This window comes from Fonsecaea erecta, assembly GCF_001651985.1.
Source record: "Fonsecaea erecta strain CBS 125763 chromosome Unknown Scaff6, whole genome shotgun sequence".
In the NCBI taxonomy this organism is placed as follows: domain Eukaryota; kingdom Fungi; phylum Ascomycota; class Eurotiomycetes; order Chaetothyriales; family Herpotrichiellaceae; genus Fonsecaea; species Fonsecaea erecta.
Window position 1 is genome coordinate 1,818,168 of NW_017387249.1, and position 25,583 is coordinate 1,843,750.

The 25,583-nt window shown below is 53.4% G+C and overlaps 10 protein-coding genes across 10 annotated transcripts; 7 read left to right on the forward strand and 3 right to left on the reverse strand.

Moving 5' to 3' along the window:
* Positions 1 to 354: 354 nt before the first annotated feature.
* Positions 355 to 2,400, forward strand: AYL99_07688 (hypothetical protein; the record flags this gene model as incomplete). The annotated part of the gene is made up of 1 exon (XM_018839197.1): positions 355 to 2,400. The coding sequence occupies one exon, from the start codon at positions 355 to 357 to the stop codon at positions 2,398 to 2,400; it is 2,046 nt and encodes a 681-aa protein (XP_018691965.1).
* A 330-nt stretch (positions 2,401 to 2,730) lies between these two features.
* Positions 2,731 to 3,963, forward strand: AYL99_07689 (hypothetical protein; the record flags this gene model as incomplete). Its single annotated transcript, XM_018839198.1, has 4 exons — positions 2,731 to 2,775; positions 2,873 to 3,194; positions 3,256 to 3,333; positions 3,395 to 3,963. The coding sequence occupies 4 exons, from the start codon at positions 2,731 to 2,733 to the stop codon at positions 3,961 to 3,963; spliced, it is 1,014 nt and encodes a 337-aa protein (XP_018691966.1).
* Positions 3,964 to 8,111: 4,148 nt separating this feature from the next.
* On the forward strand, positions 8,112 to 9,133 carry AYL99_07690 (hypothetical protein; the record flags this gene model as incomplete). Its single annotated transcript, XM_018839199.1, has 2 exons — positions 8,112 to 8,684; positions 8,732 to 9,133. 2 exons carry the CDS (start codon positions 8,112 to 8,114, stop codon positions 9,131 to 9,133), a joined length of 975 nt encoding a protein of 324 aa, XP_018691967.1.
* Positions 9,134 to 9,781: 648 nt separating this feature from the next.
* Positions 9,782 to 12,617, forward strand: AYL99_07691 (urease; the record flags this gene model as incomplete). Its single annotated transcript, XM_018839200.1, has 4 exons — positions 9,782 to 9,802; positions 10,011 to 10,037; positions 10,094 to 12,205; positions 12,297 to 12,617. 4 exons carry the CDS (start codon positions 9,782 to 9,784, stop codon positions 12,615 to 12,617), a joined length of 2,481 nt encoding a protein of 826 aa, XP_018691968.1.
* Positions 12,618 to 13,634: 1,017 nt separating this feature from the next.
* On the reverse strand, positions 13,635 to 15,317 carry AYL99_07692 (hypothetical protein; the record flags this gene model as incomplete). The annotated part of the gene is made up of 2 exons (XM_018839201.1): positions 13,635 to 15,146; positions 15,201 to 15,317. 2 exons carry the CDS (start codon positions 15,315 to 15,317, stop codon positions 13,635 to 13,637), a joined length of 1,629 nt encoding a protein of 542 aa, XP_018691969.1.
* A 1,144-nt stretch (positions 15,318 to 16,461) lies between these two features.
* On the forward strand, positions 16,462 to 17,060 carry AYL99_07693 (hypothetical protein; the record flags this gene model as incomplete). Its single annotated transcript, XM_018839202.1, has 2 exons — positions 16,462 to 16,956; positions 17,016 to 17,060. 2 exons carry the CDS (start codon positions 16,462 to 16,464, stop codon positions 17,058 to 17,060), a joined length of 540 nt encoding a protein of 179 aa, XP_018691970.1.
* Positions 17,061 to 17,360: 300 nt separating this feature from the next.
* On the reverse strand, positions 17,361 to 18,286 carry AYL99_07694 (hypothetical protein; the record flags this gene model as incomplete). Its single annotated transcript, XM_018839203.1, has 2 exons — positions 17,361 to 18,018; positions 18,066 to 18,286. 2 exons carry the CDS (start codon positions 18,284 to 18,286, stop codon positions 17,361 to 17,363), a joined length of 879 nt encoding a protein of 292 aa, XP_018691971.1.
* A 1,187-nt stretch (positions 18,287 to 19,473) lies between these two features.
* AYL99_07695 (hypothetical protein) lies at positions 19,474 to 21,338 on the forward strand (the record flags this gene model as incomplete). Its single annotated transcript, XM_018839204.1, has 2 exons — positions 19,474 to 20,276; positions 20,327 to 21,338. 2 exons carry the CDS (start codon positions 19,474 to 19,476, stop codon positions 21,336 to 21,338), a joined length of 1,815 nt encoding a protein of 604 aa, XP_018691972.1.
* Positions 21,339 to 22,598: 1,260 nt separating this feature from the next.
* Positions 22,599 to 24,770, reverse strand: AYL99_07696 (lysine-tRNA ligase, variant; the record flags this gene model as incomplete). The annotated part of the gene is made up of 5 exons (XM_018839205.1): positions 22,599 to 23,914; positions 23,969 to 24,145; positions 24,231 to 24,532; positions 24,569 to 24,639; positions 24,738 to 24,770. 5 exons carry the CDS (start codon positions 24,768 to 24,770, stop codon positions 22,599 to 22,601), a joined length of 1,899 nt encoding a protein of 632 aa, XP_018691973.1.
* Positions 24,771 to 25,065: 295 nt separating this feature from the next.
* On the forward strand, positions 25,066 to 25,474 carry AYL99_07697 (mitochondrial import inner membrane translocase subunit tim10; the record flags this gene model as incomplete). Its single annotated transcript, XM_018839206.1, has 2 exons — positions 25,066 to 25,166; positions 25,276 to 25,474. The coding sequence occupies 2 exons, from the start codon at positions 25,066 to 25,068 to the stop codon at positions 25,472 to 25,474; spliced, it is 300 nt and encodes a 99-aa protein (XP_018691974.1).
* Between the last annotated feature and the right edge of the window lie 109 nt (positions 25,475 to 25,583).

Genomic DNA, 25,583 nt, shown 5'->3' on the forward strand with positions numbered 1-25,583 from the left:
CCGTGCGTGACCCTGAAGCCTGGGTGCAGCAGCCTTCGTCAAGTGGACAAATAGGCGGCAAGCTTTTGCGCCATTACCTCTGCCTGGCCCGCCTACTGCCAGTCCTCTTTTGGCCTGCGTTTCCGATACGACAGTCCCCCCTACCTCGCTCGAGAAATCCCTGCAGGTCATGGTTGCTGTTGGCCAGGATTTGTTCCGGGCAGCCTCTTGACTGGTCGCCTTTTCGCAACATCACCCCACGAATGTTCCCGTTTCCTTGGGAGCTGGCCGGAGCTTGTGGGGTAAGAGCCAGATCCTACAGCCTTGCAGTCGGTGCATTTGGCGCCGCGAGTGGTATAGGCGGCTCTGACCATAATGTCGACCTTCAACGGCCTCGTCAGGGAGTTTCCCAGTATAAGAATTGACTACTTCAGACATCATCCAGGACGGCCGCCACCTGCGGCGTATTTTCTTAGCCATGTCCATAGTGATCACCTTCTTGGGTTGGAGTCGGTCAAAATGCCCTTTGTATACTGCTCGGCTACCACCAAGCGTATCCTGCTTCACATGGAAAAGTATCCCCATCGCATCAACTTTGCCAAGGGCATCCTTGAAGCCCGCAAGCAACACTATCGGCACCTAAAGACGATCCTCAGACCAATACCGATGAACACGGTGACGGCACTCGAGCTTGGTCCGAAACTCACCATTCGGGTGACATTGCTGGATGCGAATCATTGTCCCGGTGCCGTCATGTTCTTGATAGAAGGCGATAGCAAGGCCATCCTTTACACGGGGGACATCAGAGCTGAAACGTGGTGGGTGAATTCGATTGTACAAAACCCCATCCTACTGCCCTATACTTGTGGCCTAAAATGGCTTGACTGTCTCTATCTCGATACCACCTTTGCCACTCGCGCTGAACCATACAGCGACTTCCCAACAAAAGCTGAAGGGCTGAAAGAGCTTCTTGAGAAAGTGGTGCAATGCCCTCCAAGCACGATATTCTACTTCCGGGCGTGGACTCTGGGCTACGAAAACGTTTGGGTCGCTCTGTCCAACATTTTGCAATCCCGTGTCCATGTGGACGGATATCAACTCCGGATATTTGGCAACGGGGTCGAAAATCTTGACGGGAGTGACAGTGCTGCACTGACCGGTTTCACAGTCGGCAACAGTCTGCTTCCCGGTTGCCTCACTCTAGACAACAATGCGAGAATTCATAGCTGCGAACCCGGATTGAAGTGTCACTCTGAGATCAAACAAAGGAAGAACATCAAGTGGATAACGCCCATAATATCAAGGCTCCGCGATGGAACCGAAATTAGAGAACTTGGAGCCGGAGGAGGTGCGAGAGACCTTTATCCCACGTCTGAATTGAAGGTGGAGGATCAAGCATCCGTCCAGCAGCTTATGGGCCTTTTTGCATCTTCCGTGGACGACGCCACGTCGAAGTTGAATGTATTTCGAGCACTTGGCCACTTCGGCACCACAGGAGACTTGTCTCTCGCCCTTGAGGCACCAGATGAGTTGGGACTTGACCAGAATGGTCAGATACAGTTGAAGGATTTTTTGCCCTTCCTGGCGAACAGATACGCGAAGACAGATGCTTCGCTCCTGGAGCACATGCACTCCAATCAGGATTCAAGACCTCAGATCGAGACAAACGATACCATCCGTTTTCCTTATTCTCGTCATTCTTCCTATAACGAGCTTCGTGGGTTTGTTAAGATGTTCCGACCTAGGGATATCTGCCCCTGCACAGTCTGCCCGGAGACCTGGGCCGAGGAGCTCAGCATGCAGGCGCTTTTCGGAGACCTCTGTTCAGAGCAGACGTTCTACTTTGACCAAGAGACGAGAGAAGTCGTTGAAAATTTGAGGGAAAGGGAGGGTCTCAAGAGCGCGAGTGGGAAAAGGAAACGAGACAATGACGATACCCAGAAAACAGAATTCCAAGATACGAACCCTGATAAGCACATGAGTTCATGCGAGGAAATGCAAATTCTGAGATCACCCGAGAAGACTGCTAAGCTCAGGGATGCAGGTTCAGATCAAGACCGTGCAGCCGGTGGGCTAAACCCCAATGGTGATCCCCAGACCCATGGAGGATTCCACCTACAACGGGAGAGCCTCGATGGGGATACAGTGGAGGACGACGGGAATGATGAGCGCCTGTTCCTTTCGTTCTTCGACAGTCAACCAGGAGACCAACCGGTCTTGTCTGATCAGACCGTCCAAGATCGGTCGTCGCAAGACCGGCCACTCGATACAAAAGAGAGGCTAAGACTGAGGAAAGAGAGAGCCTGGGCATATGAGGCTGCTAAAAGGTGCCTAGCACACAGTGATAGCTCAGACTGGGATGCAATACCGTTGAGAAGCGTGGGCCACATCGGACACGACGTTGAGGAATATGAGCTGTGAGGTGGAAGGTCTATCGGAGGAAGGAATTGGTATAATGGATGGCCTCGGTCATGATAACGAGCATGTCTAATAGTAAAGTATTCTGCATATGGATAGATTGCTTCTCTACACGACCGAATAGCTCGCTCGGCCTTAACAGATTCCGATGCTGTAAAGGCCGAGATCCCGTCAATTGGCTACGCGTAACTGTCCTCCATCTCCAGCTCGGTGCTCAAATTCCCATTGTTGACGCCATCTCCATTTCCCTCAACGTCTCCCGATCGACACTTTTTTTTATCTTCCCTTGCTCCTCGTTCTTATCACTTCCTCCTATACCTAACTTCTTCCACCATGCTCGCCAGGTCAGTTCTGAGGTCCTGCGGGCCTCTTCGCCAGGTACGTATCCTTTGACAACCCGCTGCTCCCTCAATGGACATGATGCTTTATCCTCCAGCTTACAAATGAGCTCACACGTACCTACCTCCCCGCACAGAACTTCCGCACATACGCGACCGACGCTCAGAAGCCTTCCTCCTCGTCGACACCGTGGATCGTGGGCGCCGTTGCCGTGGGTGCAGGCGTCATTGGGTACAACTTCCTCGGATCCAACAGCAAGACTGCCGCCGCCCCCAAGCCCTCCGAGGATGCGCAGGAGATGGACAAGCAGGGCCCTGTGCCCGGGAAGACCTTCACTGGTGGCGAGCAGGGGTTCGTCGACCTGAAGCTCGCCGAGATCATCCCCTACAACCACAATACCAAGCGGTTCAAGTTCGAGCTGCCGGAAAAGGAGCATGTGAGCGGATTGAATGTGGCGTGTAAGTTGAAAGGAACATGGAAGTCTATGCGGTTGGCCATGGTCATTGATCTGTTGCACAGCTGCCATCATCACAAAATTCAAACCAGCCGATCAGGAAAAGCCTGTAATCAGGCCCTACACGCCCATCAATGATGAAGGTAACCATTCCCATTCCATCCGACCAACCAACCGTCTTCTCCAGCTCACTTGCTCCCACAGACGAGAAAGGCTATCTCGAACTCTTGGTAAAAGTTTACCCCAATGGACCAATGTCGGAACACATCCACAAGATGAAACCCGGTGAAACGCTGTCGTTCAAAGGGCCCATCCCCAAATACCCCTGGGCGCCAAACAAACATGACCACATCACGCTTATCGCCGGTGGCACGGGCATTACGCCCATGTACCAATTGATCCGCGCCATCTTCAAGAACCCCGAGGACAAGACCAAAGTCTCACTCATCTTCGGCAATATCAAGGAGGAGGACATCCTGCTCAAGCAGGAGCTGTCGCAGCTGGAGAACGAGTTCCCTCAGAGGTTCCGCTGCTTCTTCACCCTGGACAACCCGCCCGACAGCTGGCCGTACGGCAAGGGCTTCATCACCAAGGAATTGCTGAAGGAGGTCATCCCGGATCCGAAGAGCGAGAACATCAAGGTCTTCGTGTGTGGACCTCCGGGTTTGTATAAGGCCATCAGTGGAGCGAAGACGTCTCCGCAAGATCAGGGCGAGTTGACCGGCATCCTCAAGGAGCTGGGCTACAGCAAGGATCAGGTGTTTAAATTTTAGACATTGGGTGGTGGTGGAAGCATCTCTCCATCCCTCACGCCTGTAGAGATAAATCTCGGCGACAGTGTTGAGGAGTGAAAAAAAGAGCATAAGGAGGAAGGGAAGAGTGGGAGGGAGATAAATAGACGGGAGGCAGAAAAGAGTTGACACCGGGAGAAGAATAAACAAGGGTGTCATCCTATAAAAAGGTGTACCCCTAGACTTTGTACATATATAGGAACCCACGAGACTTTGAGTCAATCGCGAGAATATTCAGTGGTACCAAAAAAAAACGAATAAGTACCTGTAGACTGTCAATATGGAGGCTTTTGGCATTACTGCCAGATATGCCTTGTCTGCCGTAACCAACGTCGTGTCCTCCAACGATGAGACTCATTGACACACTATGCCGGTATGATGACAGGGTCCAAAAAAAGGGATGGATAGCTTTGTGAACAGGAGAAACGGAACATCCCAATTACTTCCTATATTTCGCAAACCGACGTGTTACTTTTTTTTTGTTTCTTCTTGAAGTCCCCCTGGCAATGCTGCTCCCAGCGCGTGAAGAGGGCAACGTGAACTTACCGAGCCAGACAGGCCACCAGGCGAACATCTAGTTAGGCTCCGGGGAGGGGGGAGGAAGGAGGGCACAGATGCTGTCGCCTATAGCGTCCTCGCTATTTTTCACCTGTCCCTCCTCCCTGCCCTCTGCTTCTAGTGAGGTCGACTTGTCAGACACCCTCAAGTGCCAGACGGCTCAGTGGTTGGTGAGCACCAGCGAAGAATGGCTTCTTCTCGAGCAAGATGTCGTGTATAACCAGGTAGGGGCGAGGGTGGCGGCATAGCTGATCGATCTCTTTCCAGCACCGCCAACACTCAACGAATCTTCTTCAGGTGATAATAACAGGCTTCTCAAGCAGCAAATATCCATGACTTTTGGTTGAGCCAGGATTCGTCCTCGACCAGGACCACTTTTCAGGAGTCGGCACCCATGAACTGAAAGCTCACGCGGCGACTCACGAAGCAAGCAGTGAAGTCTCATCCTGTCTTCACCATTGAGGGGGTTCACACGGTTCTTGCTTCCTTTCGGGAATCAGTCAAATTTCAACGGCCGCCGCGCGAGAACCGCGTTAGGTCAATATTCGCATGAGAATCTAGATGGAATGGTTATGATAGGTGGCTGACCTGGAGTATGAAGAGGTACAGTATGTCAGTGGGCTGGTCTGAAAACTCAGCCTCGAGCGGGGTTCTGACTAGGTAGGCTACAATCAACACTAGCCTTGCATGACATCCTTACCCACGGGCTAGCCGTCTTGGACCTCGAATCCGCCAATGATGCCAACGGCACAGCGGAGTTTGGGGAGGGAATGTCCTCACCACAGCGCCCATGTCTATCCGTCTATACAGGATGGGCAGTAGATATGAACAACAAGACGTCTCCGCGTCGTGAATGGAATATTTCGATCATGGTAAAATAAATCAGCACAGTCTGTCAACCCAGTCTGTAAGATTAGTGGTATTGGTAATACATGCTTGCAAGTCGACAATTGTTGTATGAGGAGTAATGTGCATAACACGGTGGACGAGACACTGAAGGTTGAAAATAGGATGTCTGTGAGCGCTTCTGGTGGGCTTCAGTGCAAGAAGGCAGGGCTGGGGGGGCTTAACACAGGGGGCAAGATGCTGTATGAGGGTGCGGTTCTGCGTTATCGTCAAAACGGAATTGAGGTTATTATTTGGAATGACATCCAGTTGGACCGAAGACACCTCGTTGAGCCAGAGCTACAGGGAGTTGGTCACCCCAATGCAGGTACCATCGAAGGAGGGGGGCACTATGGAGCAAGGTAACGTGCTACAGAGAAAGGCACCACTGCGCCCAACGAAGAGTGTATGTAGAAGAACTTGGAGAGCGCAAAGTCTCCAGTGGCTGGCGGGCAATTGCTGAGGTCCAGGCGACAGAGCACAACCCAGAGGGCTTCTAACTATTACCATGCGTGCACGCACTCAGTCCCAAGTACGAGGTACGGAGTTCAGTACGTGCATGTTGAGCAAGCAAGCCTATGATGACCTCCACAGATGCCCGGGGGCCAGGAGTGGTGGGAGCACATCAGAAAGAATTATTAGGTAAAGACGTGTGGCCATTAAGTGAGGCGCTGAAGAAGAAGGGACGCGACCAAAGGGCCTTTTGTCAGTCAAGTCGGGCCGAGATTGGGAGCGTACCACCAGCTAGTTGATGGCGGCGCCATAAAAGGCCAGGAGAAGGACAAGGGCGCCTGTGGAAGCTTCCGAGGGTCGAGCTTCACGGATGGTAGCAGCCACGAAACAACAGGCATGACAGGGGCCTCGCTGGACATGGCGGACATGATCCGGCTTGGGCGGGTCGTTGGATGGAGTGATGTGCCTGGGACGCCCAAACGGGACAGCCAACGAAGATGCTGCCAGGCGGGTGAGGCGCTGATTTGTCGGGAGTGACGGGGACTCCTGGGGGTCCAGAGCAACAATCTTCGCGACCGTCACCACTGTTGCCGTCAACTGAAATTAAGAAAAGTCGACTAGGCGGTGGGCTGGGCCCTTTCAGCCTGAACCAAGTCAGTCAGACAGGCTCCAAAATCCAAACGTAGGTGGCCGCCCAGAGGCGCTTATGCAGCCTGATGGGGCGCTGATGATCAAAATTGCGAGTCCAAGGCCGTGAAGGGTGGTCTGAGTGGCAGTTGCTGTGCTGCCCGCTTCCAGACATCCCGGAGCTTCCCAGTGAGAAGCTGCTTCACAGCTGCCCCTTCAAGCTTGCTCGGTGTTGTCCACCAGCCCTCCCCGGACGCCCGTCATTGTGCTCCCGACAGCAGTGCTGAATTTGTTGCTCGTGGCGATTTTCCTGACCTCGACCAGCCAGTCTCTTTTGAGCAACGGGGGAGCATGCGTCCTGGGCAGCTCTGTCCTCGCAGACCTCCTCCTCAAGAAGGCGGACGGTAAAGGACGCGAGAAGCATAATAAGCAAACGATTTGCATCTGTCAGACTGGCACCCAAATGGGCAGACGGGGGAAGAAGGAGCACGGTGACTTTGGAGAGCGTTCCAAGTCGTCAAAGTCGACTCTGAGGAGAAAACAATGCCCCCGTTCGGCAGTGACTGAGGGCTAGGTTCTAAATGCAGAGTACAAGTCCCAGCGAGTGAGCCTAGGCTAGGCTGTTTTAGCTTGCAGGAGAAGCAGGGTTTGGGGGTAAACAAGCCCATGTGTTGCAGCAAGAAAAAGTGACCTCTGCCCTCGGGGGCGAATGATACTGAAGCCTACAAGCCTAGAGCCGGGACAGTGCAGGAACTTCAGCGAGGCAGTCCCCGTTAGGAGCCAATTAGACCTGAGGAAGGCACCTTTAGCGGCGTGACAGTGGAGCTTGCAGGACACCGAAACAAGCAGCCTACAGAGACCATCCCGGCATCCTTAGAGGCCGAGCAGAAGGGAGGGGGGCACGGGGGGGGTTTAGAGAAAAAAGAGGGGGGAGCTGCCAGGTGGCCGTGATCATTCCCTCCCGCAGCTGCTGGTTTTTTTCCCTCTCGCTCCTCTTCCTCAGGGTTGATCCAGCGGCTGCCCAAGCACCTCGCTCGCCCACTTAAACAAGCCGCCCCCCGCTGCCTTCCCCCTCCCCCCCGTTTTCCTTCTGCATCTTCCACCTCTCGCTTTCATCCAGACGGCCATCGCTTTCTGGCTTCACCTTCCGCCACCCCATCCTTTAGTTAAAGCGCAGCCTTACAACTTCCCATTGCTGTCGCTTATAGGCGCCTACATTGTCCATCACTTGCACTCTAGCATAGCTCCAAGTTATCTACCTGCAAGACGCTATGGCAAAGAAGACACACGACCCCGAGTCGGCGACGACCCAGGTCAATATTGCTGATTTTCAGCGAACTCGAGATTCGGTACGTGAGACAAATTTTTCTTTGGGCATAGATATTCCATCTTCTTGTTCTTCCCTCTGCCTCACCACCCACAACACGCGTCACGACCAACCCGGCACCAACCCTCCACCCCGCGACGAGGCTCTGCCCCAACTTGCATTCAGCCACAACACTGACCTCACCGTCCCCTCCCCAAGTGCCTTTCACCTCACCGTTGCATGCACCACTATCCACTTGCGTAGCACCCGTCCTTAGTTCTATGGTTTATTGCCTTCCCCCATGTCTTCAAGCCTGAGTCACGTTAACCCCAGTGCCGCACATATTGAGTTCGGGCATGTACTGAACCGTGCCGCCATCAAATGCATCGACGTTCTCACTGAAGATTTGGCGACCCTCGGGGAGCTTGTTCGCGAGGTGCAAAATGATAGAGTGGCATTTACTCACACATACCACCAGGTCATTGTTGCTCTTGCAACACTCCAGTCCTCTGTCCAAGACCTCTCACGTGCCTACATTCAACATGCCAACACGGTCCTCACACCTGGCAAACATGGCCTGAACCCCATTGACGCCAACCTCACCAGCATCCTTACCGAATCTGGTCTCTTGAGCGCTCGTCCTGCCGATGCTGCTCCAGCTGCTGCACCAGAACCAGAGGTCGATGGGAAGAAGAAGCGCAAGAGGACGCCGCATGACCCTAATGCCCCCAAGCGTGCGCTTACCCCATACTTCCTCTACATGCAAAGTGCTCGTGCCACTATTGCGAAAGAGTTGGGTGACTCAGCGAAGCCAAAAGAAGTCGCGGATGAGGGAACTCGCAGATGGACCGAGATGAGTCCTGCTGAGAAGAGCGTACGTCTCTTGTTCGTCGTTGCTAGCATTCGCTAACCTCCACACAGATCTGGGATGACAAGTATCAGAAGAACCTAGCCGCCTACCGCGTCAAGATGGCAGCTTATAAAGCTGGTCAACCTGTTCCTGACGATGAAACTGCAGCGCGTCTGGTGGAGATGGGTAAAGCTCCAGAGCACGTTGCCGGTCTAGACGCCGAAGCAGAAACGGAAGAAGAGCCAGTTGAGGAGGAAGAGGACGAAGAAGAGATTCCAGCGCCAGCTCCGGAGCCCACACCCCCCAAATCCAAGAGACGCAAGACTAAAGAGGCCGAGCCTACCCCCAGCAAAGCAACTCCCAAGGTCGAAGCGAAGTCTCCAGAGAAGGATAGGAAGTCGAAGAAGAGCCGGAGGGAAGCTGCTGCTCCCGCTTCAACCAAGGTCGAGAAGTCCAAAAAGTCTAAGAAATGAATGCACTCCAACGATCCTGGTGGGTGATGACGGCTGTGTCTGTGGGTGTGTGCACATGATCATTCGTTACGGGTTTCCGATTTTCGGTCTGGGGTATCTTTGAATTCAACGACTCAACTCTCGCTGCCATGAGGTTGTTGTTCTCTTGTCATGGAATGTTCATAATGAAAGGCGGTTCCTGTTCGGCGCAGTGCAGAAATAGTGTTGAGCGCCATGCAAAGGGCCGAGTAACTAGGTTTTCAACGCCGTCGATGTTGACATGTCTTCTAAAGCTGCCTTCTGCTATAGCTTTTCTCAATGGATGACGCACCAAAGCAAAACAAAGTTCCTGTCTTGAATCTCTTCTCCGCACCAACGCCTCACTAGCCCCCACGCATGCGGTTACGAAGCTTGCTGCCATTGAGGCCTCGCATAGGAACCACTCGACGCCTTCCTAGTGGCATGAACTGGGGCGTGTGGGCGTCTTTTCTTATCCAGATCTGCCCTCATGCCACTTCAAGCTCTTCCTTTGCCCCGCATCGCCCCTCGACCATGATAGGCCGAACGGACATAGATAACAGACGTCGCCTCCTCGATCGGACCAGGATGAAATTCTTCAAAAGCTGAAGTTCTAACCTGCGAGTGCCTCTATAAGAGGCAGTGTCCAACATGCAGCTCGTTCCGAAAGAGGTACGAATGTTCTCGGAGCGTGGAAGCGCCATCCATATCACTGACTTCTTGGACTCCGGAAACAGCTAGATAAGCTCGTTATATCTCAGCTAGGCTTTCTAGCCCAAAGAAGACTTGCTAGAGGGGTTAGGTTGAACCATTCGGAGGCTTGCGTAGGAGACTTTCTGCAAAGACGACCTCGGAATCGATTGACTGATCTGCTCTGTAGGCTCTTATTGCCAGCAATTTGCAAGAAGTACCGTCAATGGCTCAGAAACCGCGTGCATGTCTGCTGATGATTGGGTGTTCTAGCTGATTCGCGATGGCAACCACACGGTGGCCGACCTAATGTCCATTGGAAAGACCATGCTTGGTCGACGACATGTCCTGCCCTCTGTTATCTCCACCTTGACCGAGTTGCAAGTGGAGGGTACCTTCAAGACTGGCACATACCTGGTCACCGTCCATCACCCAATCAGTTCCGACGATGGGGACCTCGAAAAGGCTCTATATGGAAGTTTCCTACCCGTGCCATCGAAAGACGCATTTCCTTTGCCAGACGAAAGTGAGTATGACGCAAAGAAAATGCCAGGTGCGGTCATTCCTGTCAAGGAAGGCAAGATCACGTTGAACGAAGGGCGGAAGAGAATCCAGTTGAAAGTCACCAGCAAGGGCGATAGACCAATACAAGTATTGACGAACCCCGACTCTGTCAAGACGATGTCCCAGGCTGACTATCTTCTCCAGATCGGCTCCCATTACCACTTTATTGAGACAAATCCGCAACTTGAATTTGACAGAGGCAGAGCATATGGTTTCCGTCTGGACATCCCGGCCGGTACTTCGGTCCGTTTCGAGCCTGGAGACACCAAAACAGTCAATCTGGTCGAGATTGCTGGCAACAAGGCGATCCATGGGGGAAACAACCTCGCTTCAGGCCCTGTCGATGTATCTCGTGCGGAAGAAATCGTCCAAAAGCTCCAGCAAGCTGGATTCGCTCATACCCCTGAACCCGCCGGTGACTTGGCCCATATAGACGTCGCATCTATGACCCGTGCAGACTACGCCGGCATGTTCGGCCCCACGACTGGTGATCTCGTCCGGTTGGGAACGACTGATCTCTGGATCAAAGTCGAAAAGGACTTAACAGTCTATGGTGAAGAATGCAAGTTCGGTGGCGGCAAAACTCTTCGAGAAGGGATGGGACAAGCATCTGATCGGAAGGATGCCGATGTGCTCGACACGGTTATTACGAATGCCCTTATTGTCGACTGGTCCGGCATCTACAAGGCCGATGTTGGGATCAAGGACGGTATCATCGTGGGTATTGGTAAAGCCGGCAATCCAGACGTCATGGATGGTGTCCATCCCAACATGATAGTCGGCAACGGCACGGATGTCATCGCAGGCGAGCACAGCATCCTCACCGCAGGAGGTATCGACTCCCACATCCACCTCATCTGTCCTCAGCAGGTCTATGAATCCGTCGCGGCCGGCATAACAACTTACCTAGGAGGCGGCACTGGACCCAGTACAGGTACCAACGCAACGACTTGCACGCCCGGGAAATGGCACATGAAACAGATGCTTCAGGCGATCGACTCCCTTCCCATCAATTACGGTATTACGGGTAAAGGGAATGACAGCTCCCCGGTTGCCCTCCGCGAGCAATGCGAGGCTGGCGCCTGTGGCCTCAAATTACATGAGGATTGGGGCACCACTCCTGCCGCGATTGATACCTGTCTATCAGTGTGCGATGAATACGACGTGCAATGCCTCATCCACACCGACACGCTCAATGAATCTGGCTTCGTGGAATCTTCAATCGCCGCTTTCAAGGGTCGCACCATCCACACCTACCATACCGAGGGTGCTGGCGGCGGACACGCGCCCGATATCATTTCCGTGGTTGAACACGCTAACGTGCTCCCTTCGTCGACAAATCCCACACGGCCATTCACGAGGAATACGCTGGATGAGCATCTCGACATGTTGATGGTCTGTCACCACCTGTCCAAAAACATCCCGGAAGATGTCGCCTTTGCCGAATCCCGCATTCGCGCAGAAACCATCGCGGCGGAAGACGTCCTCCACGACCTCGGTGCCATTTCCATGATGTCCTCTGATTCGCAGGCCATGGGTCGCTGCGGTGAAGTGATCCTTCGGACGTGGAACACAGCGCACAAGAACAAACAACAGCGTGGGACGCTGAAGGAAGACGAGGGTACGGATGCCGACAACTTCCGGGTCAAGAGGTATGTGAGCAAGTATACGATCAACCCGGCGATTGCGCAGGGGATGAGTCACTTGGTGGGCAGTGTCGAGGTGGGCAAAGTGGCAGACCTGGTGCTTTGGAAGCCGAGTATGTTTGGGACAAAACCGAGTTTGGTGGTCAAGGGAGGAATGATCAACTATGCGCAAATGGTAACGTACACCCCCTCCCGCCCCATCATCCCCTTTTTCGGTCCGCACAGCCTTGTCCGCCGGCCGTCTAACCCGTTGCTTGCCTCACCAGGGCGACCCCAACGCCTCCATCCCCACCGTGCAGCCCGTGCTCATGCGGCCCATGTTCGCGGCGCACGTCCCCTCGCGGAGCATCACGTTCGTGTCGCAACACGCGCTGACCTCGGGCGTCGTGGCGTCGTACAATCTGTCCAAGCGCGTCGAGGCGGTCAAGAACTGCCGCACCGTCGGCAAGAAGGACATGAAGTTCAACGACGCCACGCCCAAGATGAAGGTCGACCCAGAGTCCTACAAGGTCGAGGCCGACGGCGTGCACTGTACCGCCGCCCCCGCCGAGGTGGTGCCCTTGGGCCAGACGTACTACGTTTACTGATGGGGTAGATACTACCGAGCACTGCGGCGGACTGATCCTCGAAGCTGGTCTACCGTGGAGCACAAGAAAAAGCGTGGAGATCCCTGCTCAGAGAAGCAGCGCATCGTAAAAAGAAGTCAAGACTCAAGAGGGTTTTATGTGATTGATTGAGTGATTGATTGAGCCCGCCTCCGAAGAGGAGGTTCAAGTGATGCTTTTCTTATGTATATGTTTCCCTCCGTCTCCGTCCCCAGTCGACAGAACATACCATCAAAGAAGGATCCACATGGCTTATTATATTCCATGCCATTTTAAGATGCTGAATCTTGCAAGCATCATCCTCCTCCGTGCCCATGCAGTGCGGAAGCTGTCTCGCTATGTGGTAGTAGAAGCTCAAGATATCCATCCATCCTGGCTGATACTTGCATATTTACGGGATCTACATGCAGAACAGAATCTGGGAATCTGGGAATCTTGGTCTTGGTCTTGGTGAGAAATTGAATTGAATTTATTTCAAAAACAGGCGTGAGCCGAGTTTTAAAGACCTGGTGCCCTGTTCTTTCGAGGGAGCAAAGAGTAACGAGCAAGGAGCAAGCTAACCAACCAACCAACCAATCAACCATCCGATATGTAACTGATGTCCAGCTGCGATGCTTCCCACCCCGTCCCGCGCGTGTGCTGTGGTAGTCACCCCCAAAGTTTATATTCCCGAAATGAGGAAGAAAAAGAAAGAAAAGAAAAAAGACTCAATCGTGTCCTCTCGTCGGGCGATTGTACGCGGTGACGAAAAAGAGATGTTTGAATGCTCTTCGTCAAGACCACCAAACAGACAAGAGTCGTCACCACGCCGAGAACACCCTACCCCCAGCAGGCTTTGTCATTCGCCATATCATTCCGTCTTCGTCTCGTTGCTTCGTGTGCATCTGATCCTCGTAGATCCAAGCAGGAGTTCGTGTTTGTCATGTCGTGGATTTGCCGTCTCCGGTGAGTATCCAATTGTTGGGCTGTCCCAGCATGCGATTTCACTCAGTCGAGGGTTCATGCCGTTGCAGTAAAGTTGCCACGGACATTCGGCGCCCTTTGCCGCTCAATGGGACTCATTGGGTCGGTGGTAGGGTATTTTCTCCCTTGCACGCCTGTCACGGTGGCGATTCTTGGAGTCGGCTGCAGCGGTCGCCTGTGTCCGTTCCCTCGCTCCCAATCCGAGGAGCGATGCCTGTTGTCACTTCCGCTGCTACTTTCTCGCGTCAGTGGTTCGAAATTGGTCTGGTCTGGGTAACGTATTGAGGGGGCCCGGGGGTCGAACTGTGCCTGCGCGTTTTCAGGAATGGGTGTAGCGGGAGTCGAGCTGGGAGTCTCGTTGTCCCAGACTGTCTCACGCCACTGCGGTGGGCGCCCTCCCCCATAAGGCTGCTGAGGTGGCTGAGGCGGGGGCTTGATTGCACGAGGTGGGTAGTACTCGGGTCGTAAGGGTTGCGGAGATTTGGATGCAGGACCCGGTGCGCGGTACCCTGCGTCGGATGAATGACGACGTTTGTGTGACGACTTCATAAAGGAGGGCACCCATAAGGAGGAACGACGGCCCTTCCGATCTTCGTCAGACCTTCGATGATGCCGACCCATCTGTGAAGCCTCCGAACTTCCCTCGCTACCCGTGTCTTCGTCCACAGTGGAGGGACTCCTCGCGGGAGAGCGGTAGGACGGGTTGTTGTACCCGGACGAGGGACGTCGCCCGGGCTGCTCTGAAGGAGTATTCCCCTGTCTCCGGTTTGAGGGGCTATTTGACGAGGTCTTGTGGTGACCCGGAGGCACAGTCGTTGTATGCGACCGCTGGCGCGACGAAGGCTTTGGTGATGATCTTTGAGCGGAGTGGCTGCGGGTCTTCCGTGCCTCATTCTGATTTCGAGGGTCCCAGGGAGACCCTCTCTCTCCCGACGGCGAAGGGAAGTCTGGTACACTGCTCCGTCTGCGGTAGAGATCGGTCAGATGGTCTGGATCGTCGCGAGAACTGCTGCGTGACGGCCTCCTTGGACGCCCTGTCTGGGCGCCAGAGAAATAGCCGTCTCGTCGATCATAGGCTTCAAGATGCGGGGATTGATAAGGCGAGTTCTTGATGCGCCGCAGATTGTAGTTTTGCTGGTTCAGTTTGCCCGTCACCATCTTGTGCCATTTCTCCATCTCTTCGTCTGGTCTGCTGGGAAAAACGTCCTTGGGGATGTATTTTGGGTAGATTCCGCCGTTGGGCATGGGGACATTCCACAGCTGAACCGCTTTCTGAATGAAGGATACATTTTCCTCAGGGCAGAGGAGAAGCTGGATCGTTTGCCAACGGGCAAATCCACCCGGCGTCAGGCATGGGATTCGGGGCATTTCGAAGGGACTGGGCGTCGGCTGTAGCGAGTGAAAGCACCCGAGGGTCTGGTACATGAAGGAGAGTGCGTGATCGGAGGATTTGAGAAAGAGGGAGTCATAGTTGCCGCCGACGGCTCGATAGAATGCGGCGAGACGTGAGGGAGTCAGTTCGTTGTCGAGTCCGGGTTCCAGGGTCGCCTGTTTCCCCCCCGGTAAGCAGGTTGAGGTCGACGGACACTGGTGTAGACTCACTATGACTTTGGCAATCCCCCGACACAGCTGGTCGAACTGGAGGGTTGCGCTCTTGTCTGGATTAATCAGGTATCTCCAAAACCCAGGGGCGGAACCCGCAGACTGGTTGGGTTCCATTATTGCGACGAAGGAGGGTTGAGGCTGCGGACAGTCACAGCGGCGATCTTATGGTCTGAGTTTCCGGTTGGAGTCGCTCTCATGGTCAGTCTGCCCATTCGCACAATGGTGAAGACACTCGACAGGTAAGGTAGAGACGGAGGAGCGGCGAGGGGAGGACGAGGCTTTCGGATCGTGGATGGCGCAATAGATCAAGCAGCAGGTGTTCAAGTCACTCTCCGCTTCAAGAAGAGGCGATCGGGTGGCTTTGCTCGTGCGAGGAGGAGGGCGTCCGTGATCAGTGGAAGGGAGACCAGAAAGAAGTTCAGGGTGTGGGATGTGTGTGATTCAACACCGAGAAGATGCAAGCTCCCGGTTTGTTCACCGCTTGACTGTGCCACAATTTGTCCACCCCCGCGATATGGTCGCAGCCTTCAAGCTTCCCGCTTCCTTGGTGTGACTAGTCAAGAAGTGGATTGAAGGGTGGATTGTTCCAAGAAACAAAGAAACCTGTCAAGCTGTCTATCTGCTATCTGCTATCTCATCCCCGTCATCGTGCAGATGGTTGATCTGCTGCCCTCCAGGCATTCGCCCCCATTGACCATCTGACTGGTGGAATTTGCAGGTATTCCTCGAGTTTTGGCCCTTCACATTGGACCAATTCTCCCCCATTTTGCCTGAGTCACAGGTATTCCTTCAATTGGTGCCTGATTCTATTCCCATTGCAGATGATGCGGATGCTTAGCCGTGAGGCTTAGGCCCAGAGTCTCCAGATCTACCGACGCCTGATGACCCTGGAGCACTTGACTCGCTCTCCCTGCATGGCGTGCTCCCTCGTCCCATCAGTGGTCCGATCAGCCGACATGACGAGGACGTCGCCATGTTGGAGTTCAACCTCTCTAGGTACAACTTGGCCAAAACCAAATCAATCGGTGTACGGTATGGTGGAGGAGCATATGGGGATCCTCTTTTTGGCCATGGTGTTCGGTATTAGTGAGGATTGTTTGTGCTGGAGCAGAGAAACTACTGTATATACATACGTATAGGGTGGCATTGGCGGGGCTGCAGTAACAAGAATAAATTATACTATGACACATTACGGGGATTTATCCCAGTTTCTACTCCCTGCCATCACCTCCCCATAGTCACAAATGTCTTTCACAACATGACCACCTTTCTCAGCCTGCCCTTGGAGATCCGAGAAATAATCTACAACCTCACTCTCCCGGTACAGCAACTCAAAGTACAGGCATTCTGCGACCAGGCATGGTCAGACGCTGAGAAACCAGCTGGCATCCCAGGCCTTCTCCTGGTCAATAAAGCGGTCTCTGAAGAAGCTGCCACCGTCTTCTATTCTCGGGCCGTGCTCAATATCGCCCCCTTACGCATCCCTCCCTATCTCTCACACTCGTTGGGGGGCGACGGTGCAAAGCTCAATCTAGCCTTCGGCCTGGATATCGAATTTGCGTCTGTCCCGCGCCGTCACTTGCAGCGCATCACCAGGTCGCACATCTACAGTGGCCAGCATGATGCCATCTCGGCCGAAGCATACGAAGCACTTTTACGCTGGCTTGTCGAAAACACTGCCGTGCAGACGATTTACTTGTCTCCGCGCCTGATGACAAGATTGCGAGGGGCCAGGGTCGATACCAGTGCCACTGTCAATCTGCACGCAGTGGCCCCGACTTTGTCTTTGCAACGGATTATTTATGTGTACAGTCGCCATCGTCGATCGCCGCCGTGGGAAGTGATGCGCATACGTGAGCTGAGACAAGCTTTAGATGGGCTTGAATTGCCTCGCATCCAGGTCTATGTCCTCAAGAAAGGTGCTCAGCATGATCCACTTCTAGATCCTCGATGGGATGCACGAAAGAGTGACAACGACGAGAGACGAGGCATGATCCATAAGACTTCGCCCTGGTTTGATTCCCTACTGGCGGCCGTCCCTGACGAGAGACAAGTTGGCGGTGCAGCAGAAGATGACCCCCGTTTATACCAATTGTGCTGCGTTTTCCAACCATCTCAGCCGAGCACTGGGGCAGGAGTTGGAGATCTACTGCCTGCCTAGAAGGATTGAAGAAACCTCACGATGTGGTTGCGGCCCTGAGCTTTGACCATTACCTCGGTGTGCAAGGCTCCGGCAACTGTTTTCCGATCCACCTCCAGGTCTTCCTTGCGACAGACCTGCTCCAAGATTGCCGCTTGTCCCGAAGGCACGATCTCATCATTACCTGCTTCCAAGATCAATACCCTCATCTTTGATTTACTCCTTCCGATCTGGTGAAGAGCAGTCTTGCTGTCCCACGTCGACCGCAGAAAGGGGGCCAGATATCGATAAGGGAGAAACTTTTGTGGATAAAGGGCGATGAGGATCGCTCTCAAATCCACGAAGGGTGTCTCGAGTAGGAGCCCCGAGAACCGGCGCAAGTTTGCATTACCGTGTCTCAACAGATTCGCCAGGCTCACAGTTGCAACCCCTGCACCGATGGACTGTCCCCAGACCACGAATTTAGTTCTATCGTGGTTGTAGCGATTTCGAACCCACTCCAGTGCCGCCTCAGCATCCAGCTCAATCCCGGACTGGGATGGGCTACCCTTTGATTTCCAAAAACCTCGATAAGACAAAGCCACAATGGTGTACTTTTTCCGAGTTTCCTGCTGCAACAAGCTTTTCAAGACGCTTGAAAGGTAAGGGAGCCGAGGTGGTAACGACGATGCGTTCCTGTCCGAATTTCAGATGCGTGGAAGTGCAGTGAGCGGGCTACTTACCCCTGGAAATACAGAACAACAATGTGATCATCTACCTCGGACTCGGCAGACGCTCCAACCGATCCCTCCAAAATCTTGATCGCGGTTCCATCTGCTGCCTTGAGGTCATGTTCCACCCATCCCACAGGCTTACATTGCAACACATAGTCGCCGACTTTCTCGGACCGGGAAAATGGCGGGACTGAAGGCATATAGATGATTTTGTTCTGGAAGACAACCATCATGAAGCACTTGTACGTCCACAATGTCACCAGCAGTCCACCGAAGACCACGGGCGGCAAGAGAAAGGCTGGAACTGATTCCACGCCAAAATGCCGCTTAGGGATCGATAGTGGGTGAAGGTTGGTGTATGGTACCTGCGATCTCCTGTACGCAAGGCCCGCATACCGAACCCGAAGCACCTTTATAGGAGGAAAGTGCCGCCATACTTGAGCACATCTCATTGATACGGATGCTCTAAGATTCAACAGCTTGAAATCAGTGTCGCGACAAGTTCAGTTCGTGACGTTTCGTCAAGCTCGGCCATCGCCAAGGCACTAAACCCAACAGGGACTTCTCCTATACAGAATGCTCAGCTCTGTGCTGAAGTGACCATCTGGTCGCAGAATGGTGTTGGGGACCAGTGCAATGATACGATGGATCGATGACCGGAATGCACGTTATTTCGATCCTCAGGCCCAGTCCTTCTCATGGAAATACCAACAACTACTCTTTCCCTCATGAACCTACTTCAACCATAGTCGGCACCGAGCACAGTTCTCTCAATTCTCAACCTCAACGACTAACCAAGGGTTCTTTCCATTTGACTGTTGTCCTTTTCTAGCCACACATTTGGTCTGATGTTAGATCTCTTACACAAGCCCTTCTATAACACGCCGTCGCCACTTCTCACCACACTGTTACTTTCACCTCAGTTTTATACCCCTCTTCGTTTCACCTGTTGCTTCCTCTTCACTTCCTCTACTTTGCCCCTCCTCAGTCTGCTTATCCTGTACCGACTCCTTTTTCCTATGCGATATCTCTTCTCTCACATCTCTACAGCTGCCTTGGTTCTTATCCTGTACCGACTCATCTTTCCTATGCAACATCTCTTCTCTCACATGTCTACAACCGCCTTTGGTTCTTATCCGTATTCAGACCTTTGTGCCTCTCCTCTATTTCGAGACTGGAATTGAAAACCTTCTAACAGGCACACCCATCCCATTATTTATTCTCATATTTCGAATGTGTTCACCGTTGTCTGCCTCAATCTTAAGTTTCAGTGCCTTCATTTCATATTCCCACGTGCAGTTTTGCACCTCAGTATCTCAATCCGTCATTGACCTCTTGTTCATCATTGGCATCTCCCATTGACCCAGTTCCAGCCTAATGCTGATATCTGGTTCACTTGGCCGTTGTATCACTGAAGATGGCCTCTCCGACTTTGCGTCTCGACTCTCGCCACCTCGGCGATGATCGCATGACGGAGGTGCCTGGCGTTGGCCTGGTTCCTAATCGGCCGCGTTCATCTGGTCGTTTCATTGATCGAGAAACACCTCAAAGGCATTCTCAGCGACACGGTTCAAGCCGTGAAGAAAGCCATGATAACCAGATCTTCAAACAGGAAAGCCCAGACAATGCTCCGGCGGATGAGAATGGCAAGAACGTCGTCCGTACAGATTCTGACATGTCTACACCGAAGTATTACTCTCCAATGCAGTTCCTCGCTGAAATCTTTGATCGTAGGCGGTGCGAACTCAGCGAAGAGGTCACAAGGCAGGCAGCCCTCAGTAGTAATGCCAGTCACGATCAGGGTGATCACATGAACCGGCATCGCTTCTACGCCAGAGACCAACTCCAAAATCAGAGGAGTAACTCGTCAGCAAGGAGATCGTCCGAGCCGATCGGCCTCAAGCGAGAGGACTCCACAGAGCTCCAAGATGAAGTCCAATCCGATACCGATGACGCCTCCGGAACGACTTCACGGCCCAAGAAACGTGCAAAATCGACTTCAAGCGGAACACGAGGTGGTTCCAGGCGACGCAGCTCTCCCCCCCCAGGTTCAGGGTCGAGTTCGCCAGCTCCAGACGAACGAGCTAGAATTTTCCAAGGTTGCAGGTGTCCGGTCGGTTTTGACTGTCCCAAAAAGAAAGACGATTTAGTGGACTGTCGGACGCTGGTACTGGAGCGTGAGAAATGGATTTGGGATCAAAGACGAAAACGCGCTGAAGAGTGAGCCAAATCCATCTGCATCGCTCACTGCACATGTTAACAGAAAGCAGCTTACCACCGGACCTTCCTGAGGAAGAAGAGCCTTTCCTGACAGTACAAGAGACGATTCCGATTATCAGGCTCCTGGACCAGGTTCGCACACGCGGACGTATGTCAATGGCGATTCGGCACACCTTTACCAAGATTCAGGAATGGATCCGATTGATGCAAAATCACTCAATGACACAACAGATTCTCGACGAGTCTCGAGTCCTCGAGCATTTGAAAAGATTTCTTTCAGACGACTACATGCCAATCCGGATCGAGAAGGGTGTCCCCGAGCATATCGTCGAGGACTTAACTTACCTGCATCGTAAGTGGGAGTTTGGCGATCTTGGAGTCCTCGCACGTCGCGGCCTTCGGGCACGCACCCTCCATCGCCCGCTATATCCCGACCCGGATTGGGAGTGGAAACGGGAGGCGAATGATTTCGGCCACGGCCACCTTATCAACGGCCAGACCTGGTGTTTGCGCGCCGAGATGATGCGCGACGGGGCTCACGCACCGCCCATAGCGGGAATTTCGGGCACCAAGAGCAAAGGGGCACGCAGCGTTGTGATGGGGTACCACGACGAAACCAAACAACACTTCTACGCCGACGTCGACGAAGGAGAGACGATATACTACTACGGCACCGCTCTCCCGCCCGAAGGGCGCGATACAAAACCCACCAATATCAAGGACCCAGTGACCCAGCGGGTCGAGCGTGTTACCAAGAACTCCAGGGGCGAGGGTCCGACCGCGGCGACTGAATCGCTCTTCACCTCATACACGACCGGTCGCCCTGTCCGGGTGTTCCGGTCCTTCCGGCTGGCGAAGATCGTCCCGTGGCGACCCGTCACGGGCTTTCGGTACGACGGGCTCTACATCGTCACGGCGCCAGAACTGGTCAAGATCGAGCGCCAGATCTATCGGTTCAAGATGGAGCGGATGACAACTGGCCAAGGTCCGCTTCGACACAGCGGCGCTCCCTTGCGTCCGGAAAGTCGAGGCAGTCAAAAACGGCGGCGAGACGGGTCGTGACACTCCTTCTACTCGGAGTAAGAAAAAGGAAGGGAGAGATCAGAACAAAAGAAGAAGAAAAAAGAGAGAGAGAGAGAGAGCTTTGACGCACAGGTGGCTTGCTTTGGGGAGCTTGAATGAACCCTGAACAACGACGACCTGGGAAAACGGGAGCAGAAGATGCTCACGGTTCCAGGGAGCGTTTGACACCGAAGCGCCCACTATCACCAACAATCCGCCCGCGGTGAGAAACGTGGCGACATGTTTTTTCGTCCCTCTTCTCCCCGAATCTCGAGCTGCCCGCTGCTTTCAACGGCTCGACACGCGCAATTTCCGCCAAACTGGCTGGCTGGCTGGCTGGTGGGTTGGGAGAGGCCTCCGGGAGGTGTGCCGTCCACACAAATCTGACACGACAATTTTTTCCAACAGAGCACAAAGTCCTGCCTGGCCCATGCGTGTCCGGCTTTTCAACTTATTTTTCCCTCCTCCTCCCTGTTTTGCTCGCTATTCATTCAATCTTCAATCAATCACTCGTTTTCGAGGGCTGATCCATCTATCTATCGGGGCACACAAATTAAAAACACCCAACCCGACCCCTCTGGAAATCTGAGGCACAATCAATCAATCACACGACCAGGCAGGCTGACGGATTTACGAACTTAACGAAGCTAGCTGAATGACGCCTGAGTTCTTTTCTGGGAATCGGGGCCTGGACTGAGGAAGCTGGCGCGCTGCAATGACCCCGACCAAACACAGGGTGGATAACAAACAACAAGAGTTGCGAGGCTGTGCTGGCAAAAGGGGGTGGGCGGGGGGAAGAATTGGGTTGGGGGGTTGGATGTCGACAATTAACATGGTATCAATCTTTACGTATTCCTGGGGGATTGCTGGCTGGCTTGCTTGCCTGCCTCCTTCTCTACTGCTACTACTACTACTACTACTGAGACGACAATCCCACCAACTCCCTCGATCCCTCTCTCACTTATTCACTCACTCAATCGCTCTTCTCTCTTGCCCAAGAACGACTGTTTATTTTGTCGATCCATTTGACGAGGGCACGGGCTATACATTGACAGATAGATGCAGGGCTTTTTCTTGGGAGATATCCTGGAGAATGAGCTGTTTATTTTGTACAAGATACACTCATCTTCTTCTTCTCGGTCGATCTTTTCTCATCTCGGAGACCAAACGATCTCGATGTCGTCCAGTTCAACCCATCAAGGAGCGAGCGCTTCAGAAGGAGGGATGAAAAAACACGTCCCCTCACGGGTTACAGCTTAGCTATTGAACTTTGCCGTCTTCGTCTCTTGGGTGGCTGTCTGCCTCCGCGCCCCTTGTGACGGCCCTGAGGTTGCCGAAACTGAGAACGTCTCCGATCCTCTCTTTCCCCGTGAAAAGCATGACCAGTCTATCGACACCGCAGCCCCATCCACCCGTGGGCGGAAGTCCCCATTCCAGGGCCTGAAGGTAGTCTTCGTCAACCTTCATCACCTCCTCGTCGCCTTCCACATCTGACTTCGCAGCCTTTGTTCCGCTCTTGTTCGAGTTGGGCTGTGGGCGGGATTGGAGCGTGCCGTATTTTTGTTGCTCAAGGAACTTTCTCCTTTGCTCGAAGGGCGAATTCTCTTCCTCATAGCAATTCACGACCTCTTTCCCGGCGATGAACAACTCTGCTCGTGCCGCAACTGGTTGATCATTGGGTGCTGTGGGGTGGATGTATGATTTCGCCAGAGGGGACAGGCACTCGGGAATGTTTGTGATCCAGAGCGGTCTGTGCACAGACCGTGATTCGAGGTGCAATGAGGAAAGCTTGTCCACGAGTCGAGGGACCGTGGGGTTGCTGGGGAGGGGTAGGCCGTGCGAATGGAAAAGTTCGAGGAGCTCGGAGTGGGCGGAGGGCGAGGAGAGGTTGGGAAGGTCAACTCCCAGGGCAGAATTGAGAGAAGGGATGAAGTCAAGTTCTTCGTATGAAGCGTCCACAGAATCGAACAGGTACGAGGGTGCGTTCGTATACTGGTATGGGAGAGCTTTGATAGCCAAGCCAATGCCAGTGACGAGCTGCTTCGTCATATCCATTAGTCGGCGTAGATCATGGCCAACGGCGTAGAATTCGCATGTGGTGAATTCGGGATTGTGTGTTTTGTCGAGACCTTCATTCCGAAACGAAGGTCCAATCTCGAAGATCTTGTCCATGCCGCCAACAATGAGCCTTTTCAGCCATAGTTCCGGGGCGATGCGCAGGCTGAGTTTCCGGTGAGGAAATTCTGTCGCCTTGGTCTCGAATGGTTTCGCAGTGGCGCCGCCCGCGGCGGCAGACAGGATAGGAGTGCTCACTTCGATAAAATGTCGCGACTCGAAGAAACGTCTCATCGTCCGGATGAGGGTGGCCCGGGCTTTGATGGTCTCTAAAATTTCGGGATCCGTCTGCATTTCCACATGTCGGGGTTGAAAATTGGACTCTGCAAGTTCAGTCGTTGCAAAGCCTCGATCCTCAACTGGGAATCGTCGGAGGCAAGGCGATAGAATGACGGGCATGGTAGCAGCCCGAATGGAGAGCTGACCGTTTTTGGCCTTATATGGTCGATTTCCCTTCAATGCTGCGTTTGAAAAGTTAGCTGGAGTTCTCATGGGATCTGGTCCGGAAGACTTACAAACATAGTCACCTCTTCTGAGCAGCCGGCAAAGGTGCTTGAAGTCGGCCAAGGTCACCCCCGTGCCTTCGGATGCCGAGTGAGACAGCACAGCCTGTAGTTTCGTCTGATCCTCGACGATATCCACGAATGCCAACTTCGAGCCGCTCAGCCGGATGGAAGAAACCCTCCCGGACACTGATGTTTCCGTCAGAACTCTCTGCGTCTTTTCGTCGCCTCAATTGTCAAGTCTTGCCTTCTATCCAGTCGCCAGAAACCATACTACCATCCTTATCGGCATCGGCATCGACGTCCACTTCCCCTTGCAGTGATCGGATGCTCTGTGCTTCAGGAGTACGTTGATAGCGCGGGTAGAGCGGTACTGTGGAACATTGTAGTTCTTCAAGGCGCTCTTGCACCTCTTTAGTCGCATGTGCACTCCCAGCTTTCAACGTGTCGCGGGAGCTTGACTTCGAAACCCCCGTCGCAAAACATGCTCGCCGGGCGCATGGAAGTTTCTGTAAACGAGAGTCGTGGTAGAGGAATTGAGTCGAGCGCGGACTCCCAATGGGAGCTTCAGGGACGCTGAACGCAGAGTGTCAGCATTCACCTGTCTCGAACGATAACTTGTAGAGCAGGTATTTCCCATTTAGATCATAATCAGACATTTGTCGGAGAAGTTTGATCACAGACTAGCCAAAGCCAGCATCACTCGCAGCGGTTCTTCTTGATGTCTCGTCACGCAGGTGGGAAAGTGGTGGAGGGAGAGTGGCTGGAACAGACAACATACCTTCCTTGCGCCGGCCAACGGGTCGAACGCCATGCTCGCCACGTCGACCTTCCGTACATGAAGCTGCATGAACAGGGGACCGACCTGAAGCCTGGAGAAAAAGTCTGGCCGTAGCTGTAAGTCGCAGGAATCCATGCGGAAAATTAAAGTGAGTTCGCTTAAGCTTCGGGGAAACTTCGTCGTGTGCGTCTCGTCTCCAAGCTGCGACAACCTTTCAGACTACGTCTCATAAACAATTGACATTATCGACGGCGCGTTTCTCTAGAACATACCCTAGCTCTTTGCTTGACGAGAAGAAGTCTTCCCAGACGAGTCACCACTCACCACCATGTCCTTTCTCTTTGGTGGCGGCCGCCCCCAGCCGTCGTCCGCAGAAAAGATCGCTGCGGCAGAAAACGAAGTCGAGATGGTCTCAGACATGTTCAACAGGTACGCACGCAGCTTTGTGGCAGTTACGGATGATCTACTCTTTCGCCCGTCTTGGAGGGGGGATTCCCGGTCACCTCGCCTTGATGGATAGTGCATTGACCCCTTCCAGATTAACCCAGTCCTGCCTCAAGAAATGCATACCAGCCGACTACCGCGAAGCCGACCTCAACAAGGCTGAGAGTGTCTGCCTCGATCGCTGTGTGGCAAAATTCTTCGAAGTCAACATGAAAGTGTCGGAAAAGATGCAGGGCGAGGCGGCCATGAGACAAGGAGGCGGCGGTGGAGGCGGTGGCATGTTCGGAATGTAATCGTGGAAAAGATATCATTCTCTGACACCGTGTCGATGAACATAATCCAGGGGCATATGGAACAAGGCTTTGGATGGGGATCTATATCCTTGTCGTCGCATCCATCATG